Below are 18,552 nucleotides of genomic sequence, written 5' to 3' on the forward strand. Positions count from 1 at the left end.
CTTTCATATAAGTGCACTATCCTTTACTTCGGAAAAGGCCCTTGCACACAAGAATCTCCATATGGGGTACTGGTAATGAAAAGGAACAAACTGTTACAGCAGATCTTCTACAAAGAAATGAGTTTTACACAAGAACTACATTTTTAATGAAAAAAAACATAAAACATTCAATCATTTTTATCTATTACATGTCTACTGAATCTCTTAGCATAACAGACAATAGAAAGTATAACACAGAATTCTCAAAATTTTAAAAGGTATAAACACAGCATAGCTTCTTCACAATCACTGTATTTAAACTCAAAAGTGTGTCAATCTTTAAGAAGAAAAGGAGCTTTACTTTTTCTCTCGGGGCAAGTTGGGTTTCTCTCAGCACAGCTGACAGAGGACATGGCCACCATCACCTGGAGAGAGGACGAGGACAGCACCTTGGCAGCAGAGCTGCGCCGCCCCTGCTGCAGCCGCAGGATAGGGTCAGAGGCAGAGTGGCGACGACCCTCGAAAAAGGAGCTGAGGAATGGCACAGCAGAGAGCCTCCGGGGTGGATCCTGCATGGTGCTGGGCTTCCAGGAGGGAAGAGCTGGAGGCGAGATGTCAGCGCCAGCCTGCTCCATGATGAAGTTACACTGAGATGTGAGCATCACTCTGCGTGATCTAACTGCTGTTCAGGATAGGCTGACTTGTTTCCATAGTGACAAACAAAGAAAGTACTGATTCCCACTCAGATCTGTACAAGCAAAATCCCTTATGAATGGATTGTGTTTTGAACAGATTGTTCGAATACAGGGAAGAATAACATGTATTTTAAATAGATTATACCTAAAATGTGACTTTTCTACTGTTTCTCAAATACCGTCAAAAAGATCTGACTGCTCAGAGAATTATATCTAAAATATTGTAATGAATTTAGAAAAATGTCTTTATGATGCAAACACACACATTATTAAAATACCAAAATTTTGTTCTTCCTTTCTTATCTATTCTCTGAATATTTTGAAAAATATTCTCTTTCTACTCCTCTCTGGAACAGGGCAGATAAAAAGTTAGTTGTAATAAAGTGGGACATATTAGATACCTCTAACATTATTAAAACATCATTTTTCAAAGCCAAAAATCCCTCTATTTTTTGTTTAGTTGCTAAATCATATCTGACACTTTCACAGTCTCATGGACTATAGCCTGCCAGGCTCCTCTGTCCATGGGATTTCCCAGGCAAGAATACTGGAGTGCATTGCTATTTCCATCTCCAGGGAATCTTCCCGACCCAGGGACTGAACTCGCATCTCCTGCACTAAAGGTAGACTTTCAGTGGGCCACCTTGGAAGCCCGAAACCCTCTATTATTTTATAGAACAACTTAAGAAATGCTTGGAGAGAAGAAATAAAGACATCTTGAGGGCTGGTATACTAACCAAAGACATTTATTTTCATATTTCTATTTTCAGAATGTGAAAATCCAATTCTTGGTTATTGGATAGTTACAGCAGTCATAACTACAGCCCTCAAAAACTCAAAAGACATGCTTCTGTGTCTTTTGTTGCTGACTAAGGGGAAAGAGAAGCTTCAATAATGTCTTGGCAGAGACACAGGAAGAAAATCCACTAAGTATCACATTTTTTAAAGGAACTGGATGAGGGGGAGGTTGCAACTTGAGGATAAAGGATATAAAGAACACAGAAATTGTTAACAACCACCCATTGTCCGCCTCCTCTCTTGTTAATGTCAAACTGCAACACCCTCACCCCACCCCGTGTCTTTTTCTCTTTCTGTTTCTCCAAATGGTATTCTGGCCATGTGCAGATGGAAACAAACTATTGTCACAGATAGGGCTCTTTGCTTTGTTCTGTTCTATTTTAATAATTAATAATGCTTTAAAACTTGCTCCTTTTAAAACACATCCCCATTTCTCCAAATGGATATGTTTTGTCAAATAAGATACAGCAGCTCAACTTGGTGTCTAAATTTGAGTGTAGCATCCTGCCCCTGTCATTTTGTAAACAGCAATGAAAAAGAATTTCTTCTAATGTAGTCTATTCAGAAGGCACAGCTTCCACAGTTTTAAAGGAAAGGAAAGTACAGAGGATGTGGTGAGGAAAGCATGCTGGAACCTGATGTCAAGAGGCCCTAAATGCTCAAAATAAGGAGTCTGAGTCTGCTGTTGGGGAACAGGAGTCTGACTCAAGTTTCTCAGGGTTAACACTCCCTGCAAAGACAGGGATTGAAGTCAAGGACTGAGGGCCTGCTGGGACAGTGACAGTAAGTGTGGGAGCAAGATAGTATAGGGGCGGACACTGCACTGCATGCCAAGACTTCAAGTCTAAGCGAGCAGCAACAAGACAATTAAGTCAGTAAATATGCAGTCCATAACGAGAAGGTGCCATAGAAAACCCAGCAGGCAATCTCCATCTGAGATGAAAATGCATGTGAGGCAGCAACTAGGAGGCCTCAACCAGTGAGCAGGAAATGCCTGATCTGTGCAGCTCTAAGGACATGAGAGTCCAAGTGACTCTGCGCTCAACAGTTCTGAAAATGAGAATGAATTTGATGAGGATAGGACTTGTCTGGACCAAGCTAAGGAAGGGAAGATTTTTCTATCATCTCAGGAATAATTTCTGCTGTGAAATCTTAAGAACTGGTCTGGCCTCAAATAAATATGCAACCACTTAGTGGGCTGAGTTACCAGACAGGGACACTGAGTTTGGGCTTTCAGTAAAGTAGAGTGAAAGCAAACAGGAATCCAAAAGGTGACTGCAGCCCTCCCTCTCAGCATATTCTTGCCTTGCTCACTCACCTGGGGCACCCAGGGGTGCTGGGATACACTGGCACTGTCTGGTGCTGAACTGGAGTGCTACCCACCTGTGGGCACGACAGACAGAGCAGAGGCCTCCATTCCCCAAGACATGTCAGAACTGTCAACCTCACTACTGCATGCTCCAAACTACTCCTTTAAAAATGCCCAATTCATAGCCAAATCCACCTTTAAAAATCAGTTTTTATTTATGCCAAACGATGTTACAATAGGGAAGAGTACCTTTCATTCCACCCCTAAACTCATCTTCCTTTCAATATTTGTCCACAGGCACGTAGATTTTCTATTTATTTGTAGTCATAATTGCAAATAATTTCCCCTGCTTTTACTAAGCAGCATAGCCAACACCTTCCCATTTTGCTTTAGTCTTATTTTCATTTAGTGGATGCACAAGATTTTGATGCATTATAATTTACCTAGTCATTCTTTAGCTGTTGACTATTTAGGCTATTATTATATTGTTTAAAAATAAGGTATTATATATTTTCAGGATTAAAATTTTTTACTTCTATTTTTTCCTTCATTAAACCAGAGATGATATGACTGGTGTGCAAGGCTCATATTTTTATTTACTTGACTTTACATGTTTGAACAACTAACTTTATACAAGTGGAAAGGAGTAATATTTTATAGCAAATCACAGGTTTTTCCTGAAGTCAGAGAGGAACACAGCATTAAAATAAAGATCAAGAGATGCTGTCCCTGATAAGCTATTTTGCCAACCTCCGTGACCTCAGAAATCCATATCTCCACATAACCATGTTTTCATTCATAGAATGTTGCCAAAAAGCAATCATGCCATGACTTTAAAGGGATTATCTTCTAATTCATGGAATAAAACATGTTAGAACTTGTACCAAATTAGTACAAATTGGTCTCTCTTTTTTGTATTATTTTAAAAAATAGTTATTTTATTCATTTTGTGGATCAATTTAGTTACTAATACTCATACTTTTTGTTTCACACCTCTGTAAGACTTTGTATTACATCCTAAAAATCAATTAAAAATTTTAAATTGGGATGAATCATATAGATTGCTAATGATGAATTGTTCAGACTAACATTTTAATATTTATTTAAATTAGCAATTGGAAAAAAAATGAAGCCTTTTTCTTAAAAGGAGCAACAAGACTACTTAATTTCTAGTATTTTTCATGTTTTATATAAAATGGAAGTGTTTTAAAGCAAGAGTAATTTTATGAAGGGCCATATTTTCAATAGACATCTAAAAGCTAAAAAAACTTTTTTTCTGACAACCACAGAGATAGGCTGTTGTTGTTCTTGTTCAGCCGCTCAGTCATGTCCGACCCTTTGCAACCCCACAGACTGCAGCACGCCAAGCTTCCCTGTCCTTCATCATCTCCTGGAGCTTGCTCATACACATGTCCATAGAGTCTCATGTCCATTTAGTCACATGTCTATGTAGTCTCAGTCCTAAGTCAATAAAGCAGTCATTTCCAGGAGCTAGACTAGAACACTGACTTTTTAGCTCCTCTTTTTTCCACTTTTTGTGACATGAGACTCATTTCTCACAAGGAAATTAACTATTCAACTGTTTGACAGCTCAAGATGCTTCCTACTGTTGAGTCAAAATCCATTTCTCTGTAAACATTGGTCCTGGTTCCTCCCTTTGAAAGCGAAAGTCGCTCAGTCGTGTCCGACTCTTTGCAACCCCACAGACTGTACAGTCCATGGAATTCTTCAGGCCAGGACACTGGAGTGGGTAGCCTATTCCTTCTCCAGGGGATCTTCCTGAACCAGGAATTGAACCAGTGTCTCCTGCATTGCAGGCAGATTCTTTACCAACTGAGCTATCAGGGAAGTTAAAAATGAAAAATAAAGCATCTCTCTGACTTGCAAGGTTTTCAAATATCTGAAGACAGAACCTCTCCAAGACTCCCCCATTGCAAATCTTAATTTTTACAAACATTAATAGTCATTGCTTCCAGATCCTTCACTATAATTCATTTTCTTCAGAGAGTCCCCCAACCCCTGCCTTCTTCCCTTTACAGATAAACTTCTAAAAAGAAAATTTGACTTCATTTGCTATTTTCATTTGTGATCTGTTTCATGGCCACAGGCCTGGAAAAGGTCAGTTTTCATTCCAATTCCAAAGAAAGGCAATGCAAAAGAATGCTCAAACTACTGCACAATTGCACTCATCTCACACGCTAGTAAAGTAATGCTCAAAATTCTCCAAGCCAGGCTTCAGCAATATGTGAACTGTGAACTCCCTGATGTTCAAGCTGGTTTTAGAAAAGGCAGAGGAGCCAGAGATCAAATTGTCAACTTCTGCTGGATCATGGAAAAAGCAAGAGAGTTCCAGAAAAACATCTATTTCTGCTTTACTGACTATGCCCAAGCCTTTGACTGTGTGGATCACAAGAAACTGTGGAAAATTATGAAAGAGATGGGAATACCAGACCACCTAACCTGCCTCTTGAGAAATCTATATGCAGGCCAGGAAGCAACAGTTGGAACTGGACATGGAACAACAGATTGCTTCCAAATAGGAAAAGGAGTACGTCAAGGCCGTATATCGTCACCCTGCTTATTTAACTTATATGCAGAGTACATCATGAGGAACGCTGGGCTGGAAGAAACACAAGCTGGAATCAAGATTGCCGGGAGAAATATCAATAACCTCAGATATGCAGATGACACCACCTTTATGGCAGAAAGTGAAGAGGAACTAAAAAGCCTCTTGATGAAAGTGAAAGTGGAGAGTGAAAAAGTTGGCTTAAAGCTCAACATTCAGAAAACGAAGATCATGGCATCTGGTCCCATCACTTCATGGGAAATAGATGGGGAAACAGTGTCAGACTTTATTTTTTGGGGCTCCAAAATCACTGCAGATGGTGACTGCAGCCATGAAATTAAAAGATGCTTACTCCTTGGAAGGAAAGTTATGACCAACCTAGATAGTATATTCAAAAGCAGAGACATTACTTTGCTGACTAAGGTCCGTCTAGTCAAGACTATGGTTTTTCCTGTGGTCATGTATAGATGTGAGAGTTGGACTGTGAAGAAAGCTGAGCGCCGAAGAATTGATGCTTTTGAACTGTGGTGTTGGAGAAGACTCTTGAGAGTCCCTTGGACTGCAAGGAGATCCAACCAGTCCATTCTGAAGGAGATCAGCCCTGGGGTTTCTTTGGATGGAATGATGCTAAAGCTGAAGCTCCAGTACTTTGGCCACCTCATGCGAAGGGTTGACTCATTGGAAAAGACTCTGATGCTGGGAGGGATTGGGGGCAGGAGGAGAAGGGGACGACAGAGGACGAGATGGCTGGATGGCATCATGGACTCGATGGACGTGAGTCTGAGTGAACTCCAGGAGATGGTGATGGACAGGGAGGCCTGGTGTGCTGCGATTTATGGGGTCGCAAAGAGTTGGACACGACTGAGCGACTGAACTGAACTGAACTGAAGGTCTCTGATGGTCCTTTTTATAGTTGTCTTATTTTTACTTTTTAGCACACATTCAACAGAGTTGAACAATTTAGTTTTAATTTTAAAAATATTTGGAAAGGATTTTACTTTTTGATGCAATCTCAAACTTATAGAAAAGTTTTATGTATAATACAAAAATTTTTTTTCTTGAATCATTTGAGAATAAGCTGCAGATATGCTGCTCTATTACTCTAAATAAGTTAGTGTATATTTCCCACAAAAAATTCTCCAAAATTCCCCCAAATCAGAAAATTATAATTGTATATTATTAGTTGCCCACTATTTCTTAGACCTCATACAAGTTCCACTGATTTATCTCAATGTTCTTTATAGTAAAATCATACTACACAACGTTTAGAATCACACACTTTTAGTTGTCTTCTCATTTATTTCACTTTAGAACAAGTTCCTCAGTCCTTCCTTGATATCGATACCTTTGGCTTTTGAAGAGTACAGACCAGTTATTTTGTAGAACATTTCCTCAATTTGGGTGTGTCTGCTTCCTCATAATTAGATCTAATAAGTTCTGGTGTTTATGGTGAAAAATGATATTTAGAAACCAAGCCCAGATGCTACGTGTGGTCACTACAGTTAAAGAGTTGTTGCCTGCAGGCATTCTCAGTGGATAGAACTAAAGAATGCGTACAATATATACACGTATACACACACATACACCACACATTTACATCCATATTTATATATGCATGCATTTATGTTGAAAACTGAGAGTTCATGCAGCTGTTAGCAATTCTAATCCAACAACACAGGGCTCCTCCTAACAGCCCTCCTTCCATAAATACACAGGGGCTTCCCAGGTGGTGCTAGTGGTAAGGAATCTGCCTGCCAATGTGGGAGATGTAAGAGATGCAGGTTCGATCTCTAAGCCAGGAAGATCCCCTGTTCTGTAAATAAGTTCATTTGTACCATTTTTAAAGATTCCACATATAAGCAATGATACCTGTCTTTTTCTATCTGACTTCATATAACACCTGTCTTTCTTTATCTGACTTATTTCATTCAGTATGGCAATCTCTAAGTCCCTCCATGTTGCTGTAGATGGCATTATTTCATTCTTTTTTATAGCCAAGTAATATTCATTGTACCACATCTTCTTTTTGTCTAGTTGTGTGTGTGTGTGTGTTTTTTTTTTTCATAGTGAAAACTTTTATATTTGGAATTAGCCAGCTGGACTCAGTTTAGATGATCCCAATTGTGTTGGCAACATCCAAAACATCATAGTCAGGAGCCAGTCGAACATATGCCTTCTCCTCTCCATCAGGCCTGATCAGGGTATTGACCTTAGCCATGTCAATGGGATAGAGCTTCTTCACAGCCTGTTTAATTTGGTGTTTGTTGGCCCTGACATCCACAATGGATACCAGTGTGTTGTTGTCTTCTATTTTCTTCATGGCTGACTCGGTGGTGAGGAGGAAATTGATGATGGCATAGTGGTCGTTTGTTTCTCCTAGGGGCGCTCTTCTGAGGATATTTGGGCTGCCTCCTGAGCCGCAGTGTTTTGGGCCGCCAGAAGGTGGGTGATGTCTGGATCTTCTTTTTCTTGTGGCTGTGGACACCTTTCAACACTGCTTTCTTGGCCTTCAAAGCCTTTGCTTTGGCTTCAGCTTTAGGAGAGGCAGGGGTTTCCTTCTTCGCCTTCGGCGCCATCTTCATGAAAAGCTATTTGTGTTTTCATTGTCATTTATTTTGAGGTAATTAAAAAAAATCTCTCCATTTCATCATGGACCCACTGGATTTTTAGCAGCATGTTGTTTAGTTTCCATGTAACCTTGTTTTCACTTCTCTTTCTGTGGTTAATTTCTAGTTTCATGCTCCTGTGGTCAGAAAAGATGCTTGAAATTATTTATGCTCTTTAAAATTTGTTAGGGCTTGTGTCCTAATATGTAGTCTATCCTAGAGAATATTCCATGTGCTCTTGAAAAGAATTTATTTTCCATTTTTTTTTGGAAGGGGGGGGAGTGAAATGTAATGTCCTGAGTACATCATTTAAGTATAACTGTTGTATTGTGTCATTTAGGATCTCTGTTACCTTACTGATTTTTCTGTCTGGAAGATCTGTCCATTGGTGTCAGTGGGATTTTAAAGTCTCTTAATATTAATATATTCCTATCAATTTTTCTTTTTTCTTGCTAGCATTTGTTTTAGGTATTCCTATATTGGGTACATATATGTTAGTGAGCGTAGTATCTTCTTGTATTGACCCTTTTATCAATATACAGGGTCCTTCTTTATCTTTCTTTATGGTTTTTGTTTTAAAGTCTATTTTGCTTGATATAAGTATTGCCACCCCTGCCTTCTTGTCATTTCTATTTGCAGGAAATACCTTTTTCCATTCCCTCACTTTCAATCTATGTGTGTCCTTCACCCTAAGGTGGGTCTCCTGTTGGCAGCATCTTCTTTTATTATCTAGTCTGCCACTCTGTGTCATTTGATTGAAGCATTTAGTCCACTAACAATGAAAGAAATTTTTTTTGGGGGGGGGCATACTGCATGGCATGTGGGATCTTAATTCCCTGACCAAGGAATGAACTCAAGCCCTGGCAGTGAAAGAACAGAGTCCTAACCACTGGAATGCAGGGAATTCCTTGTTTTTTCTTTTGTGTTTCCCTACTGTATTAGGGTTGAGTTTTCTTTTTGGTTTTTGTGAATCTATGCTTTTGACTTGTGGTTACCCTAGATTTCAAATATGTTAACTCATTACTATATCTACTTGTTTTACACTGGTAGTCATATTGGCTCAAACACATTTTAAAAGATCTACATTTTCTTACTCCTCTCCATTTTATTATTTTTATATCCTATTTTTATACTTTGTTTATCCTTTTGCTGTTTATTATAATCATTTTCACAAAAAATTTTATTGCTTTTCAAAACATATGTACTAGCTTAAGTGATCTTCAATTCTTTTATATATTTGCCTTTCCTATTGTGATTTTTTTCCTTCCCTATAGACACTTGCTTTTTTCTATTCAGAGAAGACCTTCCAGTATTTCCTTTCGAATACGTTTCCATTCAGTTCAGTTGCTCAGTTGTGTCAGACTCTTTGCGACCCCATGAATTGCAGCACACCAGACCTCCCTGTCTATCACCAACTCCTGGAGTTCACTCAGACTCACGTCCATTGAGTCGGTGATGCCATCCAGCCATCTCATCCTCTGTCTTCCCCTTCTCCTCCTGCCCCCAATCCCTCCCAGCATCAGAGTCTTTTCCAATGAGTCAACTCTTCTCATGAGGTGGCCAAAGTACTGGAGTTTCAGCTTCAGCATCATTCCTTTTAAAGAACACCCAGGGCTGATCTTCAGAATGGACTGGTTGGATCTCCTTGCAGTCCAAGGGACTCTCAAGAGTCTTCTCCAACACCACAGTTCAAAAGCATCAATTCTTAGGCACTCAGCTTTCTTCACAGTCCAACTCTCACATCCATACATGACTACTGGAAAAACCATAGCCTTGACTAGACGGACCTTTCTTGGCAAAGTAATGTCTCTGCTTTTGAATATGCTATCTAGGTTGGTCATAACTTTCCTTCCAAGGAGTAAGTGTCTTTTAATTTCATGGCTGCAATCACCATCTGCAGTGATTTTGGAGCCCCCCAAAATAAAGTCAGCCACTGTTTCCACTGTTTCCCATCTATTTCCCATGAAGTGATGGGACCAGATGCCATGATCTTAGTTTTCTGAATGTTGAGCTTTAAGCCAACACAGGAAGTAAAGACGGTCCCAAACAAGATGAACCCAAACAGACCTATATCAAGACACATCATGATTAAAATGACAAAAGTTAAAGAGAGGATTCTAAAGACAGCAAGAGAAAAACAGTCAGTTTTAAGGGATTCCCAGTAAGGCTATTAGATGATTTCTCCACAGAAACTTTGCACGTCAGAAGGAAGTACCACAATACATTCAGTCCTGAAAGTAAAAAGCCTGCAACCTAGGATACTCAACCCAGCAAGATTATCATTTAGAAAGAGAGATAAAAAATTTCTCAGATAAGCAATAAACTAGAAGAATTAAGCAATTCTAAAAAGCCTCTTGATGAAACTGAAAGAGGAGAGTGAAAAAGTTGGCTTAAAGCTCAACATTCAGAAAACCAAGATCATGGCATCTGCTCCCATCACTTCATGGCAAATAGATGGGGAAACAGTGGAAACAGTGTTAGACTTCATTTTGGGGGGCTCCAAAATCATGGTGATTGCAGACATGAAATTAAAAGACACTTACTCCTTGGAAGAAAAGTTATGACCAACCTAGATAGCATATTCAAAAGCAGAGACATTACTTTGCCAACAAAGGTCCGTCTAGTCAAGGCTATGGATTCCAGTAGTCATGTATGGATGTGAGAGTTGGACTGTAAAGAAAGCTGGGGGCCAAAGAATTGATGCTTTTGAACTGTGGTGTTGGAGAAGACTCTTGAGAGTCCCTTGGACTGCAAGGAGATCCAACCAGTCCATTCTGAAGGAGATCAGCCCTGGGTGTTCTTTTGGAAGGAATGATGCTGAAGCTGAAACTCCAGTACTTTGGCCACCTCGTGTGAAGAGTTGACTCATTGGAAAAGACTGATGCTCGGAGGGATTGGGGGCAGGAGGAGAAGAGGACGACAGAGGATGAGATGGCTGGATGGAATCACCGACTCGATGGACGTGAGTTTGAGTGAACTCCGGGAGTTGGTGATAGACAGGGAGGCCCGTCGTGCTGCAATTCATAGGGTCACAAAGGTCGGACACGACTGAGCGACAGAACTGAACTTACTTCCTGTACCTAGATATTTTCCCCCTTTCAATTTAGCAAGTTTTCAGCAATAATTTTTTCAAATAAATTTTCAATCCCCTTATGTCTTTCTTCTCCCTCAGGAATCTCTATTATGCGTAAATTGGCATCCCATAGGTTAAATATGTTGGTTTCATTTTTTCTTTTCATTTGTCCTTTTGTCTGCTAACTGTGATTGGGTGATTTCCATTATTCTATCTTCCAGCTCACTAATTCATTCTTCAGAATTAATTTGCTGTTTTAAAAAAATTTTATTTATTTTCATTGGAGGCTAATTACTTTACAATATTGTGGTGGGTTTTACCATATATCAACATGAATCAGCCACAGGTGTACATGTGTCTCCCCATCCTGAACCCCCTACCCACTTCCCTCCCCACCCCTTCCCTCTGGGTTGTCCCAAAAAAACAGCTTTGAGTGCCCTGCTTCATGCATTGAACTTGCATGGGTAACCTGTTCTACATATGGTAATATACATGTTTCAATATACATCAAATTGTCTCACTCTTGCCTTCTCCCACATGTCCAAAAGTCTGTTCCTTATATCTGTCTCTTTTGCTGTCTTCCATATAGAGTCGTCATTACTGTCTTTATAAATTCTGTATTTATGTATTAATATACTGTATTGGTGTTTCTCTTTCTGTTTCTCCTTCTTACTCCACTTTCTATAATAGGCTCCAGTTTCATCCACCTCATTAGAACTGACTCAAATGCGTTCTTTTTTATAATTAAGTAATATTTCATTGTGTATATGTACCACACATCCTTATCCATTCATCTGCTGATGTACAGCTAGGTTGCTTCCGTGTCCCAGATATTGTAAACAGTGCTGCAGTGAACACTGAGGTACACGTGTCTCTTTCAATTCTTGTTTCCTTGGCGTGTATGCTCAGCAGTGGGATTGCTGGGTCACACGGCAGTTCTATTTCTAGTCTTTTAAGGAATCTCAACACTGTTCTCCATGGTGGCCATACTAGTTTGCATTCTCACCAACAGTATAAGAGGGTTCCGTTTTCTCCACACCCTATCCAGCACTTTTGTAGACTTTTTGATGGCTGCTCAAAAGCATAAATTCTTCGGTGCTCAGCTTTCTTTATAGTCCAACTCTCACATCCATACATGACCACTGGAAAAACCATAGCCTTGACTAGACGGATCTTTGTTGGCAGAGGAATGTGTCTGCTTTTGAATATGCTGTCTAGGTTGGTCATTACTTTCCTGCCAAGGAGTAAGTGTCTTTTAATTTCACGACTGCACTCACCATCTGCAGTGATTTTGGAGCCCTTCAAAAAATAAAGTCTGCCATTGTTTCCACTGTTTCCTATCTATTTGCCATGAAGTGATGGGACTGGATGCCATGATCTTAGTTTTCTGAATGTTGAGCTTTAAGCCAACTTTTTCACTCTCCTCAAGAGGGTGTTTAGTTCTTCTCCACTATCTGTCACAAGGGCGGTGTCATCTGCATATCTGAGGTTATTGATATTTCTCCCAGTAATCTTGATTGCAGTGTGTGCTTCATTCAGCCCAGCGTTTCACATGATGTACTGTGCATGTAAGTTAAACAAGCAGGGTGACAATATACAGCCTTGACAAACTCTTTTCCCAATTTGGAACCAGTCTGTTGTTCCATGTCCAGTTCTAACTGCTGCTTCCTGACCTGCATACAGATTTCTCAGGAGGCAGGTCAGGTGGTCTGGAATTCTTATCTCTAGGAGAATTTTCCAGAGTTTGTTGTGATCCACACAGTTAAAGGCTTTGGCACAGTCAATAAAGTAGAAATAGATGTTCTTCTGGAACTCTCTTTGCTTTTTCGATGATCCAACGGATGTTGGCAATGTGATCTCTGGTTCCTCTGCCTTTTCTAAATCCAGCTTGAACATTTGAAAGTTCACGGTTCACGTATTGTTGAAGCCTGGCTTGGAGAATTTTGAGCATTACTTTACTAGTGTGTGAGATGAGTGCAATTGTGTGGTAGTTTGAGCATTCTTTGGCATTGTCCGTCTTAGGGATTAGAATGAAAACTGACCTTTTCCAGTCCTGTGACCACTGCTGAGTTTTCCAAATTTGCTGGCATATTGAGTGCAGCACTTTCACAGCATCACCTTTTAGGATTTGAAATAGCTCAACTGGAATTCCATCACGTCCACTAGCTTTGTTCGTAGTGATGCTTCCTAAGGCCCACTTCATAGTTCAGGATGTCTGGCTCTAGGTGAGTGATCACACCATTGTGATTATCTGGGTCATGATGACCTTTTTTGTACAGTTCTTCTGTGTATTCTTGCCACCTCTTAGTATCTTCTGCTTCTGTTAGGTCCATCCCATTTTTGTTCTTTATTTAGCCCATCTTTGCATGAAATGTTCCCTTGGTATCTCTAATTTTCTTGAAGAGATCTCTAGTCTTTCACATTCTACTGTTTTCCTCTATTTCTTTGCACTGATCACTGAAGAAGGCTTTTTTTTATCTATCCTTGCTATTCTTTGGGACTCTGCATTCAAATGGGTATACCTTTCCTTTTCTCCTTTGCTTTTCGCTTCTCTTCTTTTCACAGCTATTTATAAGTCCTCCTCAGACAGCCATTTTGCTTTTTTGCATTTCTTTTTCTTGGGGATGGTCTTGATCCTTGTCTCCTGTACAACGTCATGAACCTTTGTCCACAGTTCATCAGGCACTCTATCAGATCTAGTCCCTTAAATCTATTTCTCACTTTCACTGTATAATCATAAGGGATTTGATTTAGGTCATACCTGAATAGTCTAGTGGTTTTCCTATGTTCTTCAATTGAAGTCTGAATTTGGCAATCAGGAGTTCATCATCTGAGCCACAGGCAGCTCCCAGTCTTGTTTTTGCTGACTGTATAGAGTTTTTCCATCTTTGAATGCAAAGAATATTTTCAGTCTGATTTCGGTGTTGAACATCTGGTGATGTCCATGTGTAGAGTCTTCTCTTGTGTTGTTGGAAGAGGGTATTTGCTATGACCAGTGCGTTCTCTTGGCAAAACTCTATTAGCCTTTGCCCTGCTTCACTCTGTACACCAAGGCCAAATTTGCCTGTTACTCCAAGTGTTTCTTGACTTCCTACTTTTGCATTCCAGTCCCCTGTAATGAAAAGGACATCGTTTTGGGGTGTTAGTTCTAAAATGTCTTGTAGGTCTTCATAGAACCATTCAACTTCAGCTTCTTTAGCATTACTGGTCAGGGCATAGACTTGGATTATCGTGATATTGAATGGTTTGCCTTAGAAACGAACAGAGATCATTCTATCATTTTTGAGATTGCATACAAGTACTGCATATCAGATTTTTTGTTGACTATGGTGGCTACTCCATTTCTTCTAAGGGATTCTTGCCCACAGTAGTAGATATAATGGTCATCTGAGTTAAATTCACCTGTTCCAGTCCATTTTAGTTCACTGATTCCTAAAATGTTGATGTTCACTCTTGCCATCTTCTGTCTGACCACTGTCAATTTGCCTTGATTCATGGATCTAATATTCCAGGTTCCTACAGCACTGGACCTTGCTTCCATCACCAGTCACATCCCACAACTGAGTGTTGTTTTTTCTTTGGCTCTCTCACTTCATTCTTTCCTGAGTTATTTCTCCACTAATCTCCAGTAGGATATTGGGCACCTACCCACCTGGGGAGTTCATCTTTCAGTGTCATATATTTTTGCCTTTTCATACTGTTCATGGGGTTCTCAAGGCAAGAATACTGAAGTGGTTTGTCATTCCCTTCTCCAGTGGACCACATTTTGTCAGAACTCTCCCCCATGACCCGTCCATTTTGGGTGGCCTTACACGGCATGGCTCATAGTTTCATAGAGTTAGATAAGGCTGTGGTTCATGTGATTAGATTGGTTAGTTTTCTGTGATTATGGTTTTCAGTCTGTCTGTCCTCTGATGGAAAAGAATAAGAGGCTTATGGAAGAGATGGGAGAGACTGACTGAGGGGGAAACTGGGTCTTGTCCTGATGGGCGGGGCCGTGCTCTGTAAATCTTTAATCCAATTTTCTGTTGATGGGTGGAGCTGTGTTCCCTCCCTGCTATTTAGTTCAGTTCAGTTCAGTTGCTCAGTCCTGTCCAACTTTTTGCAACCCCATGAATCGCAGCACACCAGGCCTCCCTGTCCATCACCAACTCCTGGAGTTCACTCAAACCATGTCCATTAAGTCAGTGATGCCATCCAGTCATCTCATCCTCTGTTGTCCCCTTCTCCTCCTGTCCCCAATCCCTCCCAGCATCAGGGTGTTTTCCAGTAAGTCAACTCTTCTCATGAGGTGGCCAAAGTATTGGAGTTTCAGCTTTAGCATCAGTCTTCCCAATGAACACCTAAGACTGGTCTCCTTTAGATGGACTGGTTGGACCTCCCTGCAGTCCAAGGGACTCTCAAGAGTCTTCTCCAACACCACAGTTCAAAAGCATCAAGTTTTCGGTGCTCAGCTTTCTTCATAGTCCAACTCTCACATCCATACATGACCACTGGAGAAACCACAGCCTTGACTAGATGGACCTTTGTTGGCAAAGTAATGTCTCTGCTTTTGAATATGCTATCTAGGTTGGTCATAACTTTCCTTCCAAGGAGTAAGAGTCTTTTAATTTCATGGCTGCAGTCACGATCTGCAGTGATTTTGGAACCCCAAAACATAAAGTCTGACACTGTTTCCCCATCTATTTCCCATGAAGTGATGGGAGCAGATGCCATGATCTTGGTTTTCTGAATGTTGAGCTTTAAGCCAACTTTTTCACTCTCCTCTTTCACTTTCATCTAGAAGCTTTTTAGTTCCTCTTCACTTTCTGCCATAAGGGTGGTGTCATCTGCATATCTGAGGTGATTGATATTTCTGCCAGGAATCTTGATTCCAGCTTGTGCTTCTTCCAGTCCAGCATTTCTCATGATGTACTCTGCATATAAGTTAAATAAGCAGGATGACAATATACAGCCTTGACGTACTCCTTTTCTCATTTGGAACCAGTCTGTTGTTCCATGTCCAGTTCTAACTGTTGCTTCCTAATGCATCCAGGTTTCTCAAGAGGCAGGTAAGGGGTCTGGTATTCCCATCTCTTTCAGAATTTTCCACAGTTTATTGTGACCCACACAGTCAAAGGCTTTGGCATAGTCAATAAAGCAGAAATAGATGTTTTTCTGGAACTCTCTTGCTATTTACCTGGGGCCAAACTATGATGGAGGCAATGAAGATAATGGTGACTTCCTTCAAAAGATTCCATGCGTGTACTGAGTGTGCCCAACCCTGCAGCAGGCCGCCACCAACACACACCTCCACTGGAGACTCCTGGAAACTCACAGGCAAGTCTGGGTCAGACTCTTCTGGGGTCACTGCTCCTTTCTCCTGGATCATGGTGCACAATGTTCCGTTTGTGCCCTGCAAGTACCTATTTCCCAATCCTGTGTAAGCTCTGGCAGCTCTATGGTGGGGTTAATGGTGACCTCTTCCAAGAGGGCTTATGCCATACCCAAGTCTGCTGCACCCAGAGCCCCTGTCCCTGTGGTAGTCCACTGCTGACCCTTATGTCCACAGGAGATGCTCACAGTTCTGTCTCAGTCTCTGTGGGATCCCTGGGTACTGGTGCACACAAGGTTTGTTTGAGCACTCTTAGCATCTCTGGCGGGAACGCGGTTTGATTCTAAACATGAATTCGCCACTTCTACCATCTTGCTGGGGCTTCTCTCCTTTGCCCTTGGACGTAGGGTATCTCCCCACAGCTGCTCCAGCGCCTACCATCTTACTGGGGTTTCTCTGAGTTGCACGTGGGGTATCTCCTCACAGCTGCTGCTCCTGATCTTGGACGTGGGGAATCTCCTCTCAGCTGCTCCAGTGCCGCGCAGCCGCCACTCGCCACTCCAGCGCCACACAGCTGCTGCTCACCACTTCAGCACCTACGGTGTCCATAAGTGCATGGATTTATCTCTGGGCTTTCTATTTTGTTCCACTGATCTATATTTCTGTCTTTGTGCCAGTACTATACTGTCTTAATGACTGCAGCTTTGTAGTATAGTCTGAAGTCAGGCAGGTTGATTCTTCCAGTTCTATTCTTCTTTCTCAAGATTGCTTTGGCTGTTCAAGGTTTTCTATGTTTCCATACAAATTGTGAAATTATTTGTTCTAATTTTGTGAAAAATACTGTTGGTAGCTTGATAGGGATTGCATTGAATCTATAGATGGCTTTGGGTACTATAGTCATTTTCACTATATTGATTCCAATCCACAAACATGGTATATTTCTCCATATATTTCTATCATTTTTTTAACTTCTTTTATAGTTTTCTATATATAGGTCTTTTGTTTCATTTAGGTAAATTTATTCCTAAGTATTTTATTCTTTTTGTTGCAATGGTGAATAGGATTATTTCCTTAAATTTCTCTATTTTCTTAGTGTATAGGAATGCAATGGATTTCTATGTATTAATTTTATATCCTGCAACTTTTCTATATTCATTGATTAGCTCTAGTAATTTTCTGGTGGTGTCTTTAGAGTTTTCTAAGTAGAGGATCATGTCACCTGCAAACAGTGAGAGTTTTACTTCTTTTCCAATCTGGATTCCTTTTATTTCTTTTTCTTCTCTGATTGCTGTAGCTAGGACTTCCAAAATTATGTTGAATTGTAGTGGTGAGAGTGAGCACCCTTGTCTTGTTCCTGATTTTAGAAAAAATTCTTTCAATTTTTCACCATCGAGAATGTTTGCTGAGGGTTTGTCATTTACAGCTTTTATTCTGTTGAGGCATGTTCCTTCTATGCCTCCTTTCTGGGAAGTTTTTATCATAAATGGGTATTGAATTTTGTCAAAGGTTTTCTCTGCATCTATTGAAATAATCATTAGTTTTTATCTTTCAATTTGTTAATATGGTGTATCACATTGACTAATTTGCAAATATTGAATCCTTGCATCCCTGGAATAAAGCCCACTTTGTCAAGATGTATGATCTTTTTAATATGTTGTTGGATTCTGTTTGCTAGAATTTTGTTGAGGATTTTTGCATCTATGTTCATCAGTGGTATTGGGCCTTTATCTGTTTTTATGTGGGAGTATTCACGTTCAGCATGCATGTGTTCAGTAATTTCGGCGCATGGGCTATATTTGGTATGGATGCCTGCCATGTCTTTCCTCAGGGTGTCCTGGCCATTATCCTCTTGGGAGAGTGTGTGTGTGTGTGTGTGTGTGTGTGTGTGTGTGTGTGTGTGTGTGTGCGTGTGTGTGTGGTGTTATGGTGACCAGAGCCTGCAGTCAATGTTGGGTAGAGCCTTCTCCTTGTTCTTTGATAGTCATAGCCCTGTTGAGGGCAGGATTTGCTCCTCGGTTGTAGGAATAGAAGCCTCAAGATCCAGTTCTAGGTTGCAGTGTGAGGTAGTTGGGATTGGACTACTCCTTGTGGGAAAGAAGCTGCTGCATATTCCTCTCCAGGAGACTTGTCCACTGTGCTCACTGATGTAAACTGCCACCCAGTGTGTGCACCCACAAAGTACACTATTGGAGGCACTGTCTTTGGCCCCACT

The 18,552-nt window shown here is 40.6% G+C and overlaps 1 protein-coding gene and 1 pseudogene across 10 annotated transcripts in view; both read right to left on the reverse strand.

Moving 5' to 3' along the window:
- The window catches only part of PTPDC1 (protein tyrosine phosphatase domain containing 1), a 75,150-nt gene that overhangs the window by 16,491 nt on the left and 40,107 nt on the right, over nucleotides 1–18,552 (reverse strand). For 2 of the 10 annotated variants that reach the window (XM_060410823.1, XM_004004067.6), the window contains exon 1: nucleotides 341–7,935. The exons of the other annotated variants lie outside the window; for them this stretch is intronic. In XM_060410823.1, coding sequence (XP_060266806.1) covers nucleotides 341–641 — 301 coding nt within the window. In that variant the 5' untranslated portion in view covers nucleotides 642–7,935. Of the gene's footprint in view, nucleotides 1–340; nucleotides 7,936–18,552 lie in introns of those variants that run through there. 10 annotated transcript variants of the gene reach the window in all.
- Nucleotides 123–7,935, reverse strand: LOC106990927 (large ribosomal subunit protein uL23-like; annotated as a pseudogene).

This window comes from Ovis aries, chromosome 2 (assembly GCF_016772045.2).
Source record: "Ovis aries strain OAR_USU_Benz2616 breed Rambouillet chromosome 2, ARS-UI_Ramb_v3.0, whole genome shotgun sequence".
Taxonomy (NCBI): Eukaryota; Metazoa; Chordata; class Mammalia; order Artiodactyla; family Bovidae; genus Ovis; species Ovis aries.